The sequence below is a fragment of the Geotrypetes seraphini genome, chromosome 2, assembly GCF_902459505.1.
Source record: "Geotrypetes seraphini chromosome 2, aGeoSer1.1, whole genome shotgun sequence".
NCBI lineage: Eukaryota > Metazoa > Chordata > Amphibia > Gymnophiona > Dermophiidae > Geotrypetes > Geotrypetes seraphini.
The window spans coordinates 360572101-360591861 of record NC_047085.1 but is presented as its reverse complement, the minus strand read 5'-3'; the positions used below and the strand labels follow the sequence as shown (position 1 = coordinate 360591861).

At 43.8% G+C, this 19761-nt stretch overlaps 1 protein-coding gene across 13 annotated transcripts in view; it reads right to left on the bottom strand.

Annotated features, from left to right (window-relative positions):
- Window positions 1–19761, bottom strand: part of IKZF1 (IKAROS family zinc finger 1) — a 245193-nt gene that overhangs the window by 205795 nt on the left and 19637 nt on the right. For all 13 annotated transcript variants that reach the window (XM_033930481.1, XM_033930483.1, XM_033930482.1 and 10 more), the window contains exon 2: window positions 9846–9905. In XM_033930481.1, coding sequence (XP_033786372.1) covers window positions 9846–9905 — 60 coding nt within the window. The remainder of the gene's footprint in view (window positions 1–9845; window positions 9906–19761) is intronic.

Sequence of the window (19761 nt, the reverse complement as noted above, 5' to 3'; positions counted from 1 at the left end):
AAATAATGTGTTGGTTTTTTTTTTTTTAAATCCTCTATCTGGACGTCAAGGCCACTGAGATGACCAGACCACCAGGACGTCTATCTATACCACATTTATGACAAAAATTCTGTCCAAGTCCCAAACGCCCAGAACAATACTATTTTGATGTGGGAGGAGCTAGTCCTCTAATGGACTGACCACCCAAATATGGCAAAAGAGTAGTGGGCACCTTACAGGGCACTGCTGTGAACTTCACATACAGGGTGCCAGATAAACAGCTCACCAGAACTTCCTACAGGTTATGGTGAGCTCCCAAAAACTCACTATACCAACCTGTCTACAATCCCAATAGCCCTTATGACTACAGGTGGCACCTGTATGGTAGTAGAGTAGGGTTTTGGTGGGCTCGCATTTTCCACCATGAATGTAGTGGTTAGAGTGGCTTAAGAGACTTGCTACTCCTCTCTATGGTTCACTAGCCCACCCACCAGGCTCCTTAAGACACCTGTGTGCAGCTCTACTAGGCTTTCCTATACCAGGTGCTGATGTTCTGGAGACAGGTATGTACATTTGTAGTCTGATCTTTGTGGGTGTGAGAGGGTCCACCTTGATGCATGCAGTGATCATCTGGTCAGTTTGGGCACATTTGTTGCACTTAGACCCTTCTAAACCAGGTCTAGTTCCAAACATATAAGTTCCGACCAGGATGTCTTGCAAAATGTTTGATTATTGCTGCAAGACGTTCATGTCTAACCTACCCTTGAGACTGCCCTAAGCCCGCCAATAACACGCCTCATGCTCTGAACATACAGAGGGTGGAACACCTTGCTAGATGTACAGAAAGACTGTTTTGATTATCAGCACTTGGACCCCTTGCAATTAGGATGTTCAAGTGCCAATTTAGGCAGGTTTTTAGATATCTGAATGTTTTGATTTTGCCCCTCTATATGTATAAGGGGTCAAAAATTGATGTCTATATGCATAATCTATATATATTTACTTCCCTGCTCTCAGCACAACCTAGACCTGTCCTACATATAGCATTGCAGGATACATAACTATAATGCTGAATTTTTTTTTTTTTAAAAAGGACTTAGATACGAGGGGTGTTCATTTATCTACCTCAGTCAGAAAGAAGATTTTTCAAAAAAATTTTGTTTTATTTTTCAGTATAGGCCCCTGATAGCTCCATATATTTCATTCAATTTTCTTGCAATGACTTTAATCCCTTTGAAAAGAATTCTGTTTGACCTTCAAAGCAGGACATCACAGCTTCCTTGATGTACAGTACTCCCCCGATATTCACGGGGGTTCCGTTCCAGGAACCCCCGTGAATCTTGAAAAACCGCGAACACGGTTTTTCATAGGGAGACTGGAGAGGGCAGCGGGAGAGGCAAGAGAGAGCAGCCGGAGCGCCAGCGAGTGCAGGAAATCACTCGCTGTATATTCCGACCGCCTCTTCCTGCACTAAGTTGGGCCTTGTCAAAAGCAGCTCCTGATTGGATAAGGCCCAACTTAGTGCAGGAAAAGGTAGTCAAAGCATACAGCGAGTGATTTCCTGCACTCACCAGTTGTCCGGCTGCTCTCTCCTGCCTCTCCCGCTGCCCTCTACTTGTCAGCAGTCGGAAAATACCACGAATGACCGGGACCTCCAACCGCCAACCGTGAACGACTGGGGGAACACTGCATTTATCACCTTGAAAACTGCTGTCCATGGAGAGTTTTCTTCAAAACTCAGAACAGAACTGTAGGGTGGATGGTTCAGCTGCAGAAACCCAGATTCTCAGATGGCCTATGATTGTCATGACATGTGCACTGGTACATTGTAGTGAAGAAGCAACATGCCTGCTGTGAGTTTTCCTCGTCTTTTTTCCTTGATTGACTCCCACAAAGCAATCATTATGTTGGAATAACTCTCCCCAGTTATGGTTGTCTTGTGTGGCATGAACTCCAGAAGCAAAAGTCCTTCATCATCCCAGAAGACAGTTGCCATAACTTTGCCTGAAGATTTTCTGTCTTGAACTTTTTTGGGGTGGGAGACGACTTGTGCTTCTACTGCATTGACTCAATTTTGGATTCAGGATCTCTGTGATAGACTCAAGTACCATCCCCAGTCACCAAATGATGAAAAAAAATTCACTTAGTCTTCACAGAGCATCTTCAAGTTCTTCTAACAGCACTTGAGCCTCATGGCCTTCTGACATGGCATCAGCATTCTTGTAACCCATCTTGCACTAAACTTGAAAATGCTCAAGTTTTCTTGAATTATTTTCTAAACTGTACCTGCTGAGATGCCCATTTCTTCAGCTAGTCAGGACCCTTAATTTGTCTGTTTGACAAAATTAAATCCTCGACTTTCTTGCACATTTCTGTGGAAGTTGCTTCCACAAGATGTCATGTGTGAGGGTCCTCTTCAATGGACTCTCTACCCCATTTAAACTGCTTGCTCCAAAATATTACTTTGTAGGATGATGGGGCAGACTCACCATAAACTGCAGTCATGCATTCATGGAGTTCCTTTGACTTTTTCCCTTATTTTGTAAGAATTTTATCACTGAATGGTGCTCCAAATCTACCAGATTTTTGGTTTTTTTTACTGAGCTGCAGCTGTGCATGAGTTACCCTGAGAAATGTCACAACATGCACAGACTTGTTTCAATATGCTTACTACTTTCTTTCATACTTAGGTAGATAAATTACCCTTCATATATGGGGTAACTCTATAAGTAGGCACTTCCTTTTAAACACCTCATTACCACATGGTGAGACCCTATCCTATAACACCACCTGGGTGGCCAAATTCCATTATAAAATAATAGAATAATAATGCAACCTGGCATGGGGGGGGGAGAGAGGCACTAATACCTAAGCACCCACAGTTACACCAGCCATAGACCTCTAGGCACCTCGAAGAAGGAACATCCAGTGAGATCATCAAGTTTGCAGACGACACAAAGCTATGCCGGGCAATCAGATCGCAGGAGGATAGCGAGGAACTCGAGAACGACTTGTGTCAGTTAGAGAAATGGGCAGAGAAATGGCAGATGAAGTTCAACGTGGAGAAATGCAAAGTAATGCATTTAGGCAGTAAGAATAATGAACACGAGTATAGAATGTCAGGCGCAACTCTGGGTAAGAGCGAACAAGAAAAGGACCTGGGTGTACTGATAGATAGGACCCTGAAACCTTCAGCACAATGTGCGGCGGCGGCAAAGAAAGCAAATAGAATGTTGGGCATGATAGAGGGGAATCACGAGTAGATCTGAGAGGGTCATAATGGTCAGACCCCACTTGAAATACTGCATCCAACATTGGTCTCCCAACCTAAAGAAGGATATAGAATTGCTGGAGAGGGTGCAGAGACGAGCAACGAAGCTGGTAAAGGGTATGGAGAAACTGGAATACGAGGATCGACTGAAGAGACTGGGCTTGTTCTCTCTTGAGAAAAGGAGACTACGAGGGGATATGATCGAGACCTTCAAAATATTGAAAGGAATCGACAAAATAGAGCAGAAAAAATTATTTGCATTGTCCAATTTGACACGGACAAGAGGACACGGAATGAAGCTAAGGGGGGACAAGTTCAGGACAAATATCAGGAAATTCTGCTTGACGCAGAGAGTGGTTGACACCTGGAATGCCCTCCCGGAGGAGGTTATTGCGGAATCAACGGTCCTAGGATTCAAAAGCAAACTGGATGCACATCTCCTTACTAGAGGCATAGAGGATATGGGTGACTAAAATTACACCTGGTATACACCGGGCAGGGCCTCTGCATGTGTGGATCACCGGACTTGATGGACCGAAGGTCTGATCTGGAGATGGCACTTCTTATGTTCTTATGTAAATGTACCAAGGGCATGTGTAACTTATAGTAGCTCTTACCATGCCTCTCCCATATTCCGCCCATGTGAATGTTCTCCTTGCAGTTCCATAATATGCCACATATGCGCACCCTTACAAAATAGTGCTTAGCTGCTTTGCAGTCACTTACCCACGAAAGTGCAGATATTCCTTATATTCATGCGTGTAACTGGCACTTAAACATGAGCACCTAATTACAGAATTGCTCTCTTAGGGAGTACTTCTATACCTGGGTGACCCTACATGGGTGCCCTGAGGCCATGTGGTGGGAATCTCTGCTATAATGGAACCCCAAAGCACTTAGATTCTGTTACAGAAAAAAGGAGTTACCTGGTATTGGGTAGCATAAGTACAGGTGCCTAGTTGTGCCAGAGATGCAGTAGTGTCTCAGTTATCCTGGTCTCAGTTAACCAGGACTCACACAACCGGCAAAAAAAAATCGCCAATGGGAAAAAAAATGTCTCTCGAAGCACCAGCGGCAGCATCCTAAGCCGCAAATCCTCCCTTCCTCCCTCAAGCACCCAAGTCTCAAAGCAGCCACGACCCCCCCCCCCTTCCTCCCACCCTGAAATGCCAGCACATCAGCGGTTCTGAGTCCCAAAGCCCTCCTCCCTCCCTCAAGCTCTGAAATGGCAGAAATATGCGGTGGTCCTGAGCCGCGAACTCCCCATCTCCCTTCCCATCTCTCATCCTTACCCAAAGTGCAGCGGTCAGCAGGAGGCACAGGCTGCTCGCGGCCAGCCCCAGCAGGGCTTTTCCTCTGACGCTTCACTTCCGATGCGTCAGAAGAAAGGCCCTGCCAGGGCTGGCCATGAACAGCCTGTTTTGAGGTTGCCTCCTACTGACCATTGCTCTTTGGGTAAGGAAGAGAGAGAGGGAGGGAATGCGAGGGTTCGCAGCTCAGGACTGCCACCTGCTTCTGTCACTTCAGGGCTTGAGAGAGGGAAGGGGAAGGCTTTGCAGCTCAGAACCACTGCTACACTGGTGCTTCGGGGCAGGAGGGAGAGAGCGGGGGGAAATTGAGAGTGTATTAGACAAGGTTTCTAACACACTTTCAATTAACTGGAAAAAAAGTTATCCGGTATCCACTAATCCCCTGGGTGCTGGATTACTGAAATTCTACTTTAGTAATTTTCTGTCATTACATATCACAATAAAAAAGAAATAAACAGAAATAATAGTCCACATCAACAGGAGGCGACAACAATATTATTATACAGACATTAATAACCCTACCTTCTTCAAATCATTCCTATTACTTAACCATGACCACTACCATTTACCCCTCTACATAAACTTCTTTTTCAATCAGCAATCTTTCAAGTTGAGAAGGATCAAAGTAAATACTGTATATCTATTAGAATCTAATGTTATCACACTTTTACAGGGAAATGTTTCCCTGTCTTTCAATTTCAGAAATTCCTAATGATGTAGTTGTGTGATCCTAGCCACATCCAGGGCCGGATTAAAGGGTAGGCCCAGGAGACACGTGCCTAGGGCCCGAAAGTGTATGGGGAGCCCAAACAGGGCCTCACAGATTCAGGGGGCCCCATGGTCCGAATTTCTTTATTAATGTTCCTTTTCAGAGGGGCCCCAACATGGCAGCCGTTCTCACAAACTGCCGGCGGCTGCCCCAAAGGTTTCCCTCTGCCGGCGATCTGCCCCGTCACAAATGGGAAGTTGCAGCTGAGGGAAAACTTCGGGGCAGCCGCCAGCAGCTTGTGAGAATGGCTGCCGTGTTGGGGCTCCTCTGAAAAGGAACATTTTGGCTACGGCGGGCTGGAAGCAAATGCAGAAGTACCATAGGAGCCCTACTGTTGGGCAGGGCTGGTCTTTTTGCCCCTGGTTAGATAGTATCTCTTGCCTTCCCTACTACTGCTCCTCCTCCCCAGTGCTGTCCAGCATTTCCCTCATCTTCCACCCACCCCCAGAAATTCTGCACTTTTCCTTCCTCCCCCCTCGGCTGTATCAGCAGGTCAGTCTGTGTGTGCTGCCGGCGAAACAAAGAAAGTTAAGACAGAGCAGCAAATACCAAAGATTGTAAAGCATAATAACCTACTTTCGCCAGTGTTTCCCATTTTCATACCCCCCCCCCACCTATTCTTTTAATGGTTAATCGCCGCACGAGTTTTGTCATCAGTGTAATGTAGCGCATGCGCTTTGCCTCACATGCTGTGCTGCGCAGACGTACTGGGATTTTCCCCTGTCGGGCGTATGGAGAGTGGCGGGAAAGAGAAAACCCACTGGAAAACAAGTAATTATTAGCTCCTCTCTGCAGGTACCTGATTGTGTAGGTGTGACTGGAGGACTGGGGGGAGAAGCGGTCTGCCCTGGGTGCTCCAAGGCCTGGCGTCATAAACTTCTTCAGGCAGCAACAGCATTTATAATTCGCTGCTGTTGCCGGCTTCGGGCCTTCCTCTCTGCCGGGTCCTGTCTACTTCCTGTTTCCACCGGCTTAGGGGCTGCACTGCTGACTGGGGATGGGGTGACAGAAGGAGGAAAGGGAGCAGAGGGGAAGAAGATTGCTGCACCCAACTGGAGGGAGAAAGAGAGGGAGAAGGAAGATGAGGAAAGGGAGGGAGGAAGAGATGCCAAGGGAGGGAGAGAGGAAGAATTGCCAGGGCATGGACGGAAGAGATGCCAGGGCATGGACAGAAGAGAGGGAGGGAGGAAGAGATACTAGGGCATGGAGGGAAGGAGGAAGGTATACCAGACCAAGGGAAAAGGAAGGAGAAGATGTCAGAGCATGGAGGGGAAGGGAGAGATGGAAGAAAAGGAAAGGAGAGAGATGCCAGGGAATCAGGGAAGGGAAGGAGACAGAGATGCCAGACCATGGGGTGGGAAGGAAAGAAAGGAGAAGAGAAAGATGCCAGAGCATAGGGAAGGGAGTGGTGACAGAGAGAGAGAAAAATGGAGAGGTGGCAGAGCTGAAATAAATCATGTACAAAGAAGAGAAGGGGCATAGGATAGACAGTTTATGGAAGGGGCATAGAAAGAAGGAAGATGCCTTATGGAACAGGGAGAGGGCGGACAGTGGATGGAAGGGGGCAGAGAGAGAGGGTAGACAGTGGATGGAAGGGGATGATGCTGCATGGAAGGGAGAGAGAGCACAGATGCTGACTAGAATGAAGAGAGTGAAGACAAGATGATTAAAGCAGAAATGAGAAAAGGTAGAAAAAAGATGTTTTTGTTGCTTTAGAATAAAATAGTATTGTAGTTGTATAAAACTTTTATAAGCAGAAAATAAGGTAATCTTTTTATGGGACTAATTTTAATACACTTTTTATTAACTTTTACAGACCAAAACCCCTTTCTCAGTCAGAACGGTATAATGTAACAGCAGTATACTATATTGACCTGAAGAAGGAGGCTATGGCCTCTGAAAGTTAATTGAAAAATGGATTAGTCCACTAAAATGGTATATTCTTCTTTTCAATTTTTATTTTATTCCTATTTGTTAATTTGTAAAGTGGTAATTGTCAGTATTTTCAAATTTACATCTGCTATATTTATATTTTGCAGAGTATTAGGGGGTTGTGTGTCATTGTTTCTGTGGTGTTTCACTATATGCAGTTTGGCTTCTTGGTGGTTCAGTTTAACCTTTATCTACATATTTCTATTTTTAGTTTGTGATTACTTATTCCATACTGGGTGAGGGTGTATCTGTGTTCTGTGTGTATGAAAGAAATGGTTTACCTTGAATAAACCTGATTTGAATCTCATTATTTTCTGCCGATCTTCTTTTGTTTCATGTTGGATTCTTTGGTGGACTGCTTGCCTTGTTTCGTTACAAGTTAGCATACATGGAGTGGAACGTACTAGAGGAGTTACAGATTTGGTTGTTTATACATACATATGGGTTACAGTTGGTTCACATAGAGCAGGGCTGCCCAATTCCGGTCCTCGAGATCTACTGGCAGGCCAGGTTTTCAGGATATCCACAATGAATATGCATATGAGAGATTTGCCTGCACTGCCTTCTTGATATGCAAATCTCTTTCATGCATGTTCACTGTGGATATCCTGAAAACCTGGCTTGCCATAGATCTTGAGGATCGGAATTGGGCAGCCCTGACGTAGAGTGAGAAAGTTGAGAGGCGCTGTAAACTTTGTTATTAATGTAGACATATTTCGGATAGTATTACTGCTTTACAATATATTTGAACACATTTTCATATATGCATGGAAAGGGTTCAGAGTTAAAGTCCTGGCTAAGTAGGTGGGGTGGGAAGGGAAGGAAGGGGGATTTGTTCAGAGATGTTTGGGGGTTGCATAGAAGAAAAACTGTGCACTGGTGTGCTAATCTTTGTTTTGAATTTAAAAAAAAGAAATACAAGTGGAAATAAAGAAGTAAACAAGAAAACAGATAAATGGGGGTGGGGCGTGGGCAGGGCAGGGCCAGGGGGGCCCAGTGTACTTGTGTGCCTAGGGGCTCTCAAAGAATTAATCCTACCCTGGCCACATCTGGAAATATCCAAATTGGTTGGCCTCAAAACTGAACATCATTTTTTCCAGAAATATTTTTTCCGGATATTAATCTTCACCTGTTCAGTCAAAAAGGCCACTAATAGAGTAGCTCTTGTTTTAATATCCTCCTGTAGCATACAGTATTCTGTAAGATCTATATGCATTAAGTGGGAACCGTGCCCATGCTCCCCCCATATGCATGCTCCCCCTCCTTGCAAATACGTGCTATGGAAGTTGAGCAGAATGTGTGTATATGAAAGCATTATAAATATTTACATGCAAGAATCAATGGTTGTTTTTTTTTTTTTTTAAATATTGACCCTTTCCTGCATTCTCACTCCCCATTGTGTTCTGATGTTCTCAGCAGTCATTTCTACCAGGCAAAACCACACCTAATATGTTGCCCATCTCCTTATGTCTGGTGTATATCTGTAAGTCAAATAATTTGTTGTACTAACATTCCTCAGTATTGTCCTCTTTTATTAATTTTACATTTTGTTTTTATTGTATCTATTTTCTGTATTATTAGTATTGTATACTGCCTAGAAACTTGATTAGGCGGTATAAGAAATTTTTAATAAACTTGAAACCTAAAAATGATCACCCATGTGCTGTGGTGTCAATGCAAAACTAGGATGATCATCTCTATATAAGCGGTTCTGCTAATTTTTTCAGAGAGAGGGAACAGGATGCTGAGCGTGTGTGTGAAATGCATGTGGATGCATTTTGATCAGTATCAAAATGAATAAGAAAGTAGGGATGGATGAAAGTCTAAAACTTCATTCCTGTCTTGCGGTTAAAGCAAGCTAAGAGCCAGGGTTAAGAAACTCTGATTATCATTATCATTTGACTTAAGCTGGCATGGACCCATCAGTTTTGTGAATTGCAAGGGAGACAGACGCTCTAGGCATGATTTCAAAAGTTTTTTAGTATGCTAACATTAGGCAAGTTTTCTGGCTTCATTTTGCTGCTCTGCCTCATGCAGACAGTTGCATTTGGTCTTCACTCCCAGTCCTCAAGAGTCGCCAAAAGGCCAGGTTTTTAGGATATCCCTAATGAGTATCCATAAAACAGATTTGCATGCCTACAGCATCCACGCTACACAAATTTCTCTCGTGCATATTCGTTAAAGATATCCTGACTCTGTCAACAGTCTTTGAAGACTGGAAGACCAAGTTGTAAGATCAGGAGTTCTTAGCTCATTCCTCAGGGCACATTGAGCCAGTTGGGTTTTCAGGATATCTACAATGAATATTTATGAAATAGATCTGCATAAAAAGGAGGCACAACATATTCATTTTGGATATCCTGAAAACCTGACTGGGTGGATGTGCATCAAGCACTGGGCTTAGAAACAGATGCTAACCATGTCGGGAACAACCAAGTCATCTCTTTCATTTCCTCTCTCTGTCCCTGTTTCCAGCAGGCAAAAATAATTAAAATGAACACAAATTTTAAAAGCTTAAATCAGGCATGAAACTTCTGAAGAGCTCTTCACGTGTTCTTCACGAGAGCATGGGCAATAGCCTCACCTGAAACTTGAGACATGTCTTGTGCATCCTCTGCTTCTATTTCCATTTTTCTTTGGTTATCTGAGAGAGAAAAAAACAGGAATTGCAAGTTAAAACCAAGCAAAAAAAAAAGGAGAAGAGAGAATAAAGATATTTGCTATTTAACCATGAGGCTATCTAGCAGGAATAATGTATTTCCCTCATTATTTTTTTCCTTGCTCGGGTATCAGATTGGCACAAACCTTGATCCTTAAAAAAAAATCTGAATTACAAAGATTTATATAATAACAAAAAAATTTCATTACAAGGACAGGAGGACCAAATTTGTTATTTATTGTTAATTTCCTACTGCATAATAACCCAAAATGCAAAGTGACTGCAACAAAATTAAGCAGAAAATTAAATGGCCCTGGGTCATTGTAGGCACAGAATTCATTCTCTTGGCTGATCCATAGTTATGTTCTTTCTAATTTACTGAGCATGCATCGATGAACCTTGAGTCAGCTTGGTGACACACGTACAATCAGCAATCAAAAAAACGAAGCAATTTGCTGAAGAATGTCTCATTTACCCAAGCAGGGCTGCATATCTGAGCAGCCAGCACCACTACCTTGATTCATAACGAAATACACCTCCAGCAGTGGCAGATAGGCAAAACAGCAGCTTAGGCATTAGCCCTCACTCTTCCAGGAGCCCATGTCTCATTCTTCATGCTCTCTTCTGCTCAGGGAGAAGTGAAGCTCCCTAAAATAGCAAAAACAAGCCCAGGAGAGAAGGGGAACCCAGACCTTCCTGTTTTGCTGACAGATGGCTCCACAGATTTGGAACCAGGAGTGGGAAGCTGTCGACTTTCTGTTGCAACACAGTGTTCAAAAGATCAGGCGACAAGTGACACCAGGGAGGGCCAGTGGGGTAGAAAGAAAACCAAAGTTTCTCTGACAGAACAATATATTTTGCTGGAACAGGTACTTCCGAATCACTCATCAACAACTCAAAAAATTAAGAAAAGGTTCTTTAGTCTTTATTTCTACTATTACTATTTATCATTTCTATAGCGCTGAAAGGCGTACGCAGCACTGTACATTTAACATTCAAAATACGGCCCTACTAAGAAGAGTTTACAATGTAATTTGGACAGTCAGGACATCTCAGGGTTGGGGAGTTTCTGGCAGAAGGATAGAATTGGTATAAGTAGAGAATGACACAGTGGCAGTTACCCGTTACTAGCCACGGGTAGCCGCGGGTAACCCACCGAAACAGTGGGGGGGAGGGGGAAGTGCTCACTGAGGCCATGGGGACAAGGCCATCCACCGCCATCCATGGCCCTGCAGTTAAGGGAGGGAAGGCACGCGGTCACCGATCAAGCACGGCCCCCTCCCTCCCTCCGGCCAAATCCATCTCCTTCCTTCCCCCTTACCTTCGCATCAGAGGAGACGCTTCCACCCACACACATGCGACTGCAGGCATAGGCAGGCAGTCTCCGTCGGCTTCAGTAAGTTTCTTTACTAACGCACTGCTAAGGTAAGGGGGGAGGGAGGGAGATTCTCAGGCTGCTGAAGGGCAGTGAGGTGGTGAGAGGGAAGGGTGGATGCTGCAGGAATGGAGCGGTAAAGGGGACGGCGGGGACAGGGCAGTGATGGGGACAGATTTTTTTTCCCCGTGTCATTCTCTAGGTATAAGTATCTAACAGTGAGTGGGAGTTAAGAGTTGAAAGCAGCTTCAAAGAAGTAGGCTTTTAGCTAGGATTTTAATATTGCTAGAGACGGAGCATGACGTAATACTGAGAATCTTTTAAGATACAATCCTTTCTCCTCCTTCCTCCACCCAAAGGAAAAAAAAATTGATATTCATTCTCAAAGAATCCTTCTGGTACAATGTAGATGCTGAGTGCAAAAGAACCGCTAATATTACTCCTTCATTTGCTCATCATTTCCTGCTGACTGCATTGGATTTAACTCTCATGAGCCTCCTATTGAACCTACTGGTTTCTTCTTATGGCTTCATATACTTGTTCTCATTTGCTCATTGTGTGTGGGTGCTTTTTGCTCCCCAATTGTTCTTCTGTTTTTGGTGGTATCATATTTACCGTATAACATATTTATCTCTGTAACTGAAAATTTCTCAATAAAAAGATTTTGAAAATTGAAATTGAACTCACTGATTGGTATGGGCAAGTGATGTTTGTTAATACTGAACCAGCTGGAACGTATACCATTTAAGGAAGAGAAGAAATATTATCTAGAGGGGACCACATTTTTATGGATATATACGCTTTGTTCAAGAGAGAGTTAGTTTTACATTCAGAGTTATGTATCAGCATTACAGTGGCCCATCAAAAAGTAGTGCTTAATAGGTGAGCAGATTTCCAATGTGACAAATTCATCTGTAAAGAGATAGCTATAAGAGCATCTAGTAGTTTGGATTGCTAAGTGTCCAGAGCACCAGGCAGAGCGAGTAATCTAAAAAGGATGAAATGGGTAAGATGTTGCAAATGATTTTCCATAGAGATCCAAAACATTTGAATCAGCAGACAATCATGTATCATACATTTAAGGTCACCTTTCTTACCACACACCCCCAAACAGAAAGTACATCTTAACCAAGGGTTCTTAACCAGTGAGGTGGAAGAAGGGTTTGATGCAGTTTATTGGAACTTTCTAGACAGAGTGAAGGAAGTTCTTTTGACAGTTGTTGGTAGAATAGCTGTACACTACTGCCATCTTAGTGACATGTTAGCAGTCAGCACTACCACTGCTACTATTTACTGAATACCTTAAGCCCCTCCTATGGGAGGAGTCTTAGGTATCTGGGCCAAGCAGGGCCTTAGGCCCTCCCCGGTGCACCCCAGACTCGCAGTCTTTTTTCTCCACTATAAATGTTGACAGCTACTTACTGGATAGGTCTGGAAGAGAGTGGTGTGGTTTGATTTATTTGATTTGAATTACCCAACACTGACAAGATAAATGTTGCATCAGGCAGTGCCAGGGAAGTAAAATTCCTAGACATCATAAATGACTGTTTCTTGGAGCAACTGGTCCAGGAACTGACAAAAGAAGTAGCTATTTAGATTTGGTCCTCAGTGAAATGCAGGGCATAGAACAGGAGGTAACTGTGTTGAGTCCGCTGAGAAACAGTGATCATAACGTGATCAAATTTGAGCTGATATTGGGAGTGACATTGCTAAAGAAATCTACTGCAGCAGCATTTAATTTTTAAAAGGGATACTATGATAAAATGAGAATCATGGTTAAAAAGAAGTTAAAATGATTGGTGGCAAAAGTTAGGACTGTAAACCAGGCCTGGATGTTATTTAAAAATACCATCATGGAAGCCCAGATCAGATGTTTTCTATGTATTAACAAGCAAAAAACAAAAGGAATTGACCCCAAAATATCCACAAAGAAGAAAATCCAGAGAAAAGCAAAAAAAAAAACTCTATGGAGTGACGATGTTCCTAAATGGACTTTATTTGAAAGTGTCAAAGTTCCAAAGGTACACTGAAATCATCCACATAAAATAATTCCATCCATATAAAAAGAAATCATCCACATAAGAGCCTTAAAGGACCTAGTCCCCTAGAGATACAGGACCCAACACGGTCCGTGTTTCGACAAAATGTCTTCTTCAGGGGTCCCTGGGGGTCCTATAAAGGTCACCACACAATTGTTTCTCACGTACTCACCTTTATAGAGTTTTTTTGGTTTTCTATGTATTAACAAAAGGGGGGAAAAAAATGATAGCTGGCATGGGTTAAAAGGTGAAACAAAAGAGGCTATTACAGCCAAAAAAAATATTTTAAAGAATGGAAAAAGAATCCAAATGAAGAAAATAAGAAGAGACATAAGCACTGGTAAGAAAGATGCAAAGCATTAATAAAGAAATCTAAGAAAGAATAAGAAGAGAAACTTGCCAAAGATGCAAAAAATCATAGTAATAATTTTTTTTACGTACATCCGAAGCAGACAACTTGGGGGGGAATCCATGGGACAACTGGATGATTCAGTGGATCTGGAAGATGTACTAAGTCAAACATTTGGATAAAGGTGCGCCAATTGATGTAGTATATCTGGATTTACAGAAAGCTTTTGACAAAGTTCCTCATGAGAGGCTCCTGAGAAAATGAAAGAGTCATGGGATAGGAGGCAATGTTTAGTTGTGGATTAGGAATTGGTTATTGGATAGAAAACAGAAGGTAGGGATAAATGACCATTTTTCATGGAGGAGGGTAAATAGTGGAATGAATTTGTACTAGAACTGGTGTTATTTAACTTATTTATAAATGACTTGGAAATTGGAACAATGAGTGAGGTGATTAAATTTGCAGATGACACTAAACTGTTCAAAGTTGTTAAAACACATGCAGATTGTGAAAAATTGCATGCAGGCCTTAGGAAATTGGAAGACTGGGCATCCAAATGGCAGATAAAATTTAATGTGGACAAATGCAAAGTGATGCACATTGGGAAGAATAACTCAAATCAAAGGTACTAGTAAACTGAATTGGCCACCGTGAAGATGGGCTACTGGGGTAGATGGACCATGGTTTTATTTAACTGTACAACACTTCGAATTTTATGATTTACATTTAATCAAATTTTAAAAAAACTATGAACTATAAACTATGAAACTATGGTCTGACCCAGTAAGGCTATTCTTATGTTCTTATGGAGTGTCCCCTAGTCTTTGCACTTTTTGACAGAGTAAAACATTGATTCATATTTACTCTTTCCATTCTATTCAGGATTTATTAGACCTCAATCGTATCTCCCCTCAGCCATCTCTTCTCTAAGCTACAAGAGCTCCTTTACTTGCTCCATCTGTATGAGGAGATTCATATCATTGCAATGGTGCCAATGACCTGAAATGACTCAGAGGAAGATATAGTAGCCATAATGGCAGCAATTTTACTTTTATGGTCAATTCTCAGCATAACAGTATACAAAATATGTAAAAAGCGGTGGGAAGGGGGGGGGGAAAGAGGAATTGTTCCTAGCGTTTGTTCAGAAGAATAATCATTAAGTACAGTTCCTCCCTCCTGTAAAAAGTGGAAAACAAACAAACAAAAACATGCCCACGGCTGCTACGGCTGCATGCCAGTGGCTTCCCCCTGCTATGATGGGCTCAGCTGTCAGGGAGAGCCACGATGCCCATCCCTGCCACCGCTAGTCGCCCTGCCCCCTGCCAACCTCCCATACTTTAAACTGAAGGATGGCAGGAGGGATGCCCACTTTCTCATGTTGTTGGGATCCCCTGCTCCCCCAACAACCATCCAACACCCAACTCTACACTTTAAACTGATAGATATCAGGAGGAATGCCCACTCCCTCCCACTGTCAGGGTCCCCCGCCCTCCCCAATAACCACCTGATATCCACTGCACTTAAAACTGAGGGACAGCAAGAGGGATGCCTATTTCCTGCCACCGTCAGGATTCCGGACCCCTTGATGACCCCTTCTGGTGCCTCCCCACACACACACACACACTTCCTACTCCCCCTTATGATCTTCTGCACACCCCCCCACCATACCTTGAAGACGAAGTCTGGCAGGAGGAATGCACCAGGGAGGGGCCTAAGGCTCTGATTGGTCCAGGTGCCTAAAGCCTCTCCCATAGCCTTTTTCTGTCCTGCCTCCATGCTGGGGTTACCAGACATCTGGGAAAACCCGGACATGTCCCATATTTAGAGGACTGTCCGGGTGCCCAGAGGAATCTCCAAAACCTGGTATTGTGCTGGTTTTGGAAGTCCCAGAGATCGGGACTGCATCTGGAGGCCCTCTGCACATGTGCAACCGTTGAAACGATGATGTCATACGCATGCACGTGACATCATCATGTTAATTTCTGTGCATACACAGACCTTGGGGAAGGAGACAGGAGGTTTGGCTGAGGGCGGAGCTGGGAGCGGAATGGGGAAGAGCTGGAGGCTGAATAAGGTGGGGCTGAGGGCAGAACAGGGCAGGGCCACGTGTTTTCTTTTTATAAAGAGGAAATATGGCAACCCTCCTCCAAGCATACCTTCTGATGGTGTGAGTTTAGGCTGCTGCCTACTGTTCAAAGCAGAGCCTATTTGCTGTCACTGGCCCTCTGATGCTTGGCCCTCTTCTCAGCATGCAGCGCCATACGAGGGGCAGGACTTTCACAGAGTTGCGACTGTGCATGCTCGCTATGGCCCCACACTCAGCTTTCTGGAGGTAGTGATTGGACAACCAATTATCCTGCCACTGTTAACCTAAGCAGACATTGGTAGCAGCAGAAACCTGGAGGTAAGGGAGATTTGGAAAGAAGGACTGGGAGTGGGGGCTGTTCCCATGCCAATGGTTGTCAGAAGAATGGAGGGAACTTCCTTCCCTTTCACATGGACACTTACCAGTTTTAATGGGAGGGGCCTTCCCATCCCCTTCCCTTCCTGCTGCCTAATCTAATTTAATCTAATCTCAATATTTATCAACCGTTTACTCCCTACAAAGGTCCACAGCGGCTTACATAAAAATACAAAATAATTTCATCACATTATAGACTGTCGGCTCACAATACAATTAATAACTAGCAGTGGCACAAATATATATTTGAAACAAATTGGTTTTTTAAACATTTCTAAAAGGGAGAAGTAAAACAAATTGCATTTCAGAAAAGTAGGCAAATTATTCCAAAACGGTATGGCTTGAAAAACGAGAGATGATTCCAATTCTTTCTTATTTCTCATGTCCTTGAAAGAGGGAACACTTCGTATTTGACAATTAAGGGGCCCTTTTAATAATCCATGATAAACACTAACATGTGCTTACCACAGTGTAAAAGGCACTACTGTGGGGTATGATCCCACATGCTAAAAAGTAGAAAATATGTTTTAGCGCTGGGGCAGTTCTGGGGGTGGAGAGTAGGCGTGCCCTGTGCTAATTAGCGCAGCTGCTTTACTATGCGCTAACCAATTAGTGTGTGGTTAATGCAAGAACTCTAACTGAATAGAAAATACACACTAGTGGGAAAATTAGCATGTGGTCATTAATAGAGTAAATGGAAAATGTAGCCAGTGTTTTCAGTGGTGCAGGGTTTTCCCACACACTCTTGGGAAGTGCCGGCCACGTTTTAGCACAGCTTAATGTAGACTAAGTAAGAGACTACTCTGTGTAATCTACTTTCAAACATTTTTTTATTAGAAAATCAAGTCAGAAGGCCGCAACAAGCATAGAACTGGAAAAAAACACAGTAACAACCAGTAATAATAATAATAACTTTATTCTTTTATACCGCCATAACCAACAGTTCTAGGCGGTTTACACTAAAAAGAGCTGGACAATCATCAAAATACAATAATACAGTAAAAAAATCCAAATATTTGTAAAATAGAATTTCAATAATAAAACTCACTAAGTAATAAACTTATCGAACAAAGTGGTCTTAATTAATTTCTGAAATCTGCAATAGGATAACATAGCTTGCTGAATACATTTATCTAACCAAGATTGTTGCCTACCAGCTTGAAATGCTAGGGTCCTATCTAAAAAGGTCTTATATCTACACCCATTAATTTTTGATAAGCAAATAAGTAGAAGTTTCTAGTTTCTCTTGATGGTCTATGCAACACAAAATGAGGAAAAAGGTAAGGTGGAGACAATCATGATATCAGCTTAAAGCATGCAAGTGAGGGGGAACATCCATGTATGTTAACTTGTAACGAAACAACAAGGCAAGGAAGCAATTCACTAAAATAAAAAAGCAACACCGACTGGGCTGGCCAATCCAAAACTAAGCAATTGCTAAGGACCAGTCGATGAGGTCCTTTCTGATTGCCCTGCCTTCTGCTACCCTGCTTTCTGCCCTGCTTCTCTGCTCTCAGCCCCGAATCTTCTGCTCTCTCCTGCCTGCCCCAAATCTCCTGCTCTCTCCTGCCTGCCCCAATCTCCTGCTCTCGCCCCAAATCTATCCTGCTGCCCCCAACTCACCGCCTGCTCTCGCCCTGAATCTCTCCTGTCTGCTGCCAACTCGCAGCCCCAACTCACCCCGAATCTCTCCTGCCCTTCCCGCAGTGCAAGTCTGTGGTTCTAACCCGCAGGTTTAAAGTGGGTTAAAACCACGGGCTCGCAGAAAAGTTAAAAACCAGTTTAAAAAAAAAACAAAACTTCTCTGACGGGCTTGGAGAGCCGGCGCATACACAAACCATTTACAAATGGTCAGCACATGCGTCGGGATCGCTAGAGAGCGATCCCGAGTCGTATGGGGGGTGTGATTCTGATCGCCCTCATTTGATTGAGGGCGATTCGTGAATCAGCCCCCCGGACACGGATCGGATCTCTCACGGATCGGATCTGATCCGTGCCCTTTGTGAATCTAGCCCTTAGTTTTGGACATGTGTGAAGACTGAGCAAGCACGGGAAGTGCGGGACAGCGACAGCACATGGTCAAAACCACAGGCTAGAGCGGGTGTGAGAGGGAGGAGTTCTTGCAGCTGACTGGACCAAGTGGGATATAGTGTTCTTGGTGCAGAAGACCCTTGCAACTGATGCAGCTTGGGGAACCTTACCATCTCAGGCAGTTTTCATACTTTGAGTTGACTCCTGGAGGGGGCAGAAGGGATGGAATGAGATGGGAAGATCACATGTACTCACTCAGTTTTCATGGTGGTCCATCCAACATTTAAGGTCTGTCTACGCTTCTGATTTGCATATCTTTGAATTTTACCTGCCACTGAAAACTGCCCCCATTAAGTATCTAAAACAGGTGTAGGCAATTCTAGTCCTCGAGAGCCGGAGCCAGGTCAGGTTTTCAGGATAACCACAAAGAATATGTACGAGATGGATTTGCATGCACTGCCTCCTCGAGATGCAAAGCTATCTCATGCATATTTATTGTGGATATCCTGAAAACCTGACCTGGCTCCAGCTCTCAAGGACCGGAATTGCCTACCCCTGATCTAAAAGATGAAGATGAGTTTTTATTAGCTACGTATGACACAAACATTTTCCCCTGGATTTGATATAGGTAACCCAAAGTTGGGCAAAGATCCTAGATGTGTGTATAAACTAATTAGTCAATCAAGCACTAACAACCAATTATTAGTATTAATTGAAATAAATTGGCATTTATTTAATTGGCAGTAATTAGGAGTTACCCCTGCATTTGATCTACACTATTCTCTATCATGCGTGGTCATGGAACAGGAATTGCCGGAACAGGCATTCGCAGAAGTTAAAAACAATGTTATAAAATACTTGGATTCACGTGCCCAAGCAGGTTCAAGCCAAGCTCTGTGCCAAGTGCTAAGCATCCTTAATAAAATTGGCGTTTATCATGAATCTTAATGACACATAGGTCTCCTTTTACAAAGGTGCGCTAGCGTTTTTAGTGCATGCATCGGATTAGCGCGCGCTAGCCGTAAAACTACTGCCTGATCAAGAGAAGGCGGCAGCAGCTTGTGTGCATGGCATTTTAGCACACGCTAAGCGCACGCTAAAACCGCTAGCGTACCTTTGTAAAAGGAGCCCATAATTTTGGGCAGTTTACAGGACTTGTCATTTTATTTTGTGAAGGAGGGGGGAGGGGTTTGGCATAATTTCTTTATTGTGACAGCAATGACATTAAGAGTGCCTGCAGACAGGGCAGGATTAACCAATAGGCCAAGTAGGCACGTGCCTAGGGCCCGAAAGGTCTGGGGGGCCCGATGAAGGAGGGCATCAACATTGCTTTTTTCCAAACGGCGATGGGCCCCTCCAGCATTGACTGGCAACGCGGGCCCCCCCCCCTCCCGATCGGCAACACGGGCCCCACTCCGATCAGCAACTCGGACATCCCCCATCGATGGAAAGTAAGACAAGCAAGCAACGCGGGTAAGAAAGGCAACAGGAACTGTAATTGTGCAAGCGGTGCTGCTTTCCCAAAGCTTCCCTCTGACGCAGCTTCCTGTTTCCGCCTGGGCGCATGGTGGGGTGGGGTGGGGCAG